General features: G+C 39.7%; 1 protein-coding gene across 2 annotated transcripts; it reads right to left on the bottom strand.

Moving 5' to 3' along the window:
* Window positions 1-537: 537 nt before the first annotated feature.
* On the bottom strand, window positions 538-2,683 carry LOC5573117 (probable cytochrome P450 12a4, mitochondrial). 2 transcript variants are annotated; one of them, XM_001660676.2, is made up of 7 exons: window positions 2,369-2,683; window positions 2,065-2,311; window positions 1,888-2,004; window positions 1,674-1,830; window positions 1,340-1,612; window positions 1,035-1,283; window positions 538-972 (listed from the first exon to the last, which is right to left on the bottom strand). In XM_001660676.2, the coding sequence occupies exons 1-7, from the start codon at window positions 2,571-2,573 to the stop codon at window positions 640-642; spliced, it is 1,581 nt and encodes a 526-aa protein (XP_001660726.1). In that variant the 5' UTR covers window positions 2,574-2,683; the 3' UTR covers window positions 538-639. The 2 variants fall into 2 exon arrangements, with proteins under 2 accessions (XP_001660726.1, XP_021703203.1); XM_021847511.1 differs by having other exon boundaries at window positions 2,065-2,264; window positions 2,369-2,461.
* Between the last annotated feature and the right edge of the window lie 822 nt (window positions 2,684-3,505).

The following is a 3,505-nucleotide window of genomic DNA, read 5'->3' as shown; positions in this document are numbered from 1 at the left end:
GTATGCGATTAACAGTCTTTAGAAATTCTTATCTTACAAATCATGAGGCTGAAGTAATCGATGTTATAGCAGGACAAGTGGCTATGTGAGTCCCATAAGTTCCATATCTAGTGCGTTCTGGGTTTCTCTGAAGCTATTCAAAATTTATTTATAAACATGTGTTAGGGCAGGCAGCAGAGAATTGGGGTCACACACGGACGTTTCAGGCACTACCGGACTTGGTACGGCTTTTGAAACTGGACATCACAAGAATCACTCAATCTTCAAGCACTTAACGACCACTTTACTTTTATTCGAACTTTAGAACTTAACTCAATAATGATTTGGCTTAAACTAACTAAATTTTATTTCATTTCCTTTGGTTTTCTACCCTACGTTGTGTGAAATACGTTGTGTGAAAACCTGCAAGCATTGCTGCAGCTGCAATGGTATACCTGCAGTTTGGGCCACGATTGATTTGATAACTGTCAAAATGTTTATTTTCATATTAGGAAAACATATGAAGAAATAATACACACCAAACTATTATAGTTATACAAATTTATTGATAAAAAATATTATGCTATAGAGCAAACTGCACCCTGTAATTCATTTCAGTACCACAGTATGGAGAATTATTGACATCCTTAGCAGCCCCAACTAACTATCAACCTCCATCATCTGGAACTTCAAATCATTCACCGGAGTGTTCACCAGCGTCGTTTGGATATTCAAATCCCCATAATTCCAACGATACTCAAACAGCCGAGTTATTCTCGCAATCAGAATTTCCATCTCCATCATGGCCAGTCTTCGACCTACGCAGGTCCGAGGCCCATTTCCAAACGGTAGATACACGAAAGGATGGGCGTCCTTGGCGTGAGGACAGCCGGGTTCCTTGGTCTTCAGCCACCGCTCCGGAAGGAACTCCTTTGCCCGTGGTACGAAACGATCACTCTGTTGAGCAACCATGGAACCCATGGCTACGTCCGTCTGAAAATGAAGAATGTGATGCTAGATTGGGGTGTTTTTGTAATATTTTAGTATGATCGTACTCCTTTAGGAATTCGGTAGCCCTGTAGTACGATATCCTTTCCAGCAGCTCGGATGTTCCCTCCGATCGGTGGAAACAATCGCATTCCTTCTTTGATGCAGGCACGCAGATATGGCAGATTTAACATGTTGTCTGGAGTCAATGAGGAATTCTTCGTTGGCAGAATACCTCTCAGTTCTTCACGCAGTTTCGCCTGCTTCTCAGGATGATTAGCTAAGCAGTATAGAATCCCAATGATGGCTGAAGTTGTCTGTAATTGCGACTTTGTAGTGTCGATTGAACATATTTTAGGTAATTATTGCCCACCGTATCAATTCCAGCAAGAACCATATCGAAGGACATGATAATTGCTACATCTCGATCAATTTTGAGCAATTTTTCCAACACGCTTTGGGCATCGGTGTTTGTAGTAGGATTCTTTTCCAACCTTACGACGGCTTCGTCTACTTTTGCCATGGCAATGGCAGTCAGTTCATCGAAAACTTTCATGAGGCGATGGTATTTCGAAGTTTTGTAGTACATCCAAATGGATGGTCGTATGTCCAGTTGGTACACAAGTTCGAACAACTCTTTTGTAAGCTGGAATTAACTATAGTTTAAAAAGAATACTCGCTTGAAATAATGTTTCAAGACAACCAACCTTAACAATCCTTTTCGCTTCTTCCGATTCCTCTGCATCGAGAACTCCCAATCGTGAATCAACAGATATTACGCCAGTGACTTCCAAAGCCCAGCGATTCAGCCACTGGTTGAAATCAGCTGGCATCTCATTTTTGTTGTCGCGGATCTTTAGCATTCTAATAATTAAGTCATTAGCGTTGATCGCCTATAATTGTAAACCCCCTACTACTCACATGTTCATGAACTCACGAGTAACCTCATCCAGTTTGTCAACGTACAAACGAACAGTCTTCGGTTGCAACAGTACGGGGTTTACGATTGTTCGAAACTTTTGCCAGCTTTCTCCTTGTCTGCAATGAGTCATAATTGATATCAATTTATAATTTAGCTACTCGAATTCAACTACTCACTCGGTCACTAATCCGCCTACACCTTTGAACACATCCGGCCGAACGTTTTTCCGATAGTGCACAAAAGTATCCAATCCACGTCGATTCGGCCAGGTGCCTTCCGTTCGAAAAAGCTTTTCAAAATCATCTGGTCGGTAAGTCATTACTGTATCCTTCCGTCCGAGAATTCCAGGGAATCGAATCAGGTCACCATAATCTTCCTGAAATAGACGATGCATTTCCGTGATGCTGACATTGTGGTAACGCCCTTGGTTTCGGAAAGCAAAACATTATTTGGGTGGATTTGAATTGAAATTGTGTTCACCTCCTGGAAAGAAATTTTTCACCGATTCCATGAGAGTCATTCTTGGAATCGATTCGTAGGGTTTTGCGTTATCCCATTCTGGATCACTTCCTTCGGAAGCAGGTGCAGTTTGAACTCCATAGTTGCGAGTTGGAACTATGGAAAACGTTCTGTTGAAACAGTTTGAATTAAAAGTAAAAACACGAGAAACACTTTTTAGCTGCATCGTATACGATTTGGAACTGCAACAGTTAACAATATCTTCTCGCTTTACCGATTTGTCAAATAATACTGCTGAAAGCGAGTGCTATTCTGAGAGCGGCGTTCGCGTATGCAGTCTTATCAATCAATTGTACTGAGCAATTGCGCATCGCTTGTGGAATACGCCATACACATAGTACACGGTTAAGCGGCGAGAATTGCTCACACTACCCGAGCAAAGTCCAACATCAAAAAGAATGCAAGTTGAAAACATATTCTGTTATCAGCATCAAGTTGATATCATAAATTGATAGCAATTTGTCACTGAAATATTCGATATCATATTTTGTTTTTGTTCTGCTATCATTTTAAATTTTTGGTAATGTTTTCATTTTATCAAATTATAAATTTATTCGTGCTACATGTATAGATATTGTGAGAATATAATAATGAAGCATTTATTTTGTCGCAGACTCGTTTCAATATCAATCGAAAATATGTACATCTCAACGAGTTTTCAATTTACCCTCCATGATAGCAGAAACAGTTTTCAATTTGCTGTAACTGATAGCAAAAATAGTTTTCTATTTGATTTCATGGGAACATTTTTCTGCTCTCAGTTTTGATATTTTAACCATTAAAACGACCAAAATGACAGCAAACTGAGTTATTAAAATTCGCGACATCACAACAACAAAATTAGTTTTCAATATGATCTCAAGCGTTACTCGGGTACCTATTATCTCGAGTGGCGGCTTGGTGCTGAGTCATTTGCATCCGAGTGACACTCGTCGCGTCATGTAGGAGAATACGGTTTGAACTACTATTGATTTCCATTGACACTTTCTGTGTTGTCAATATAAACCTTTTAATTAAGTTAATTTTTACTACAGTGAACTATCCATAACTCGATATTTAAAGGACTATCGAGCTAGGGAGGTATCGAGTTATAGAACA

Source organism: Aedes aegypti, chromosome 2 (genome assembly GCF_002204515.2).
Source record: "Aedes aegypti strain LVP_AGWG chromosome 2, AaegL5.0 Primary Assembly, whole genome shotgun sequence".
Taxonomy (NCBI): Eukaryota; Metazoa; Arthropoda; class Insecta; order Diptera; family Culicidae; genus Aedes; species Aedes aegypti.
This window is presented reverse-complemented; position numbering and strand designations above follow the sequence as displayed.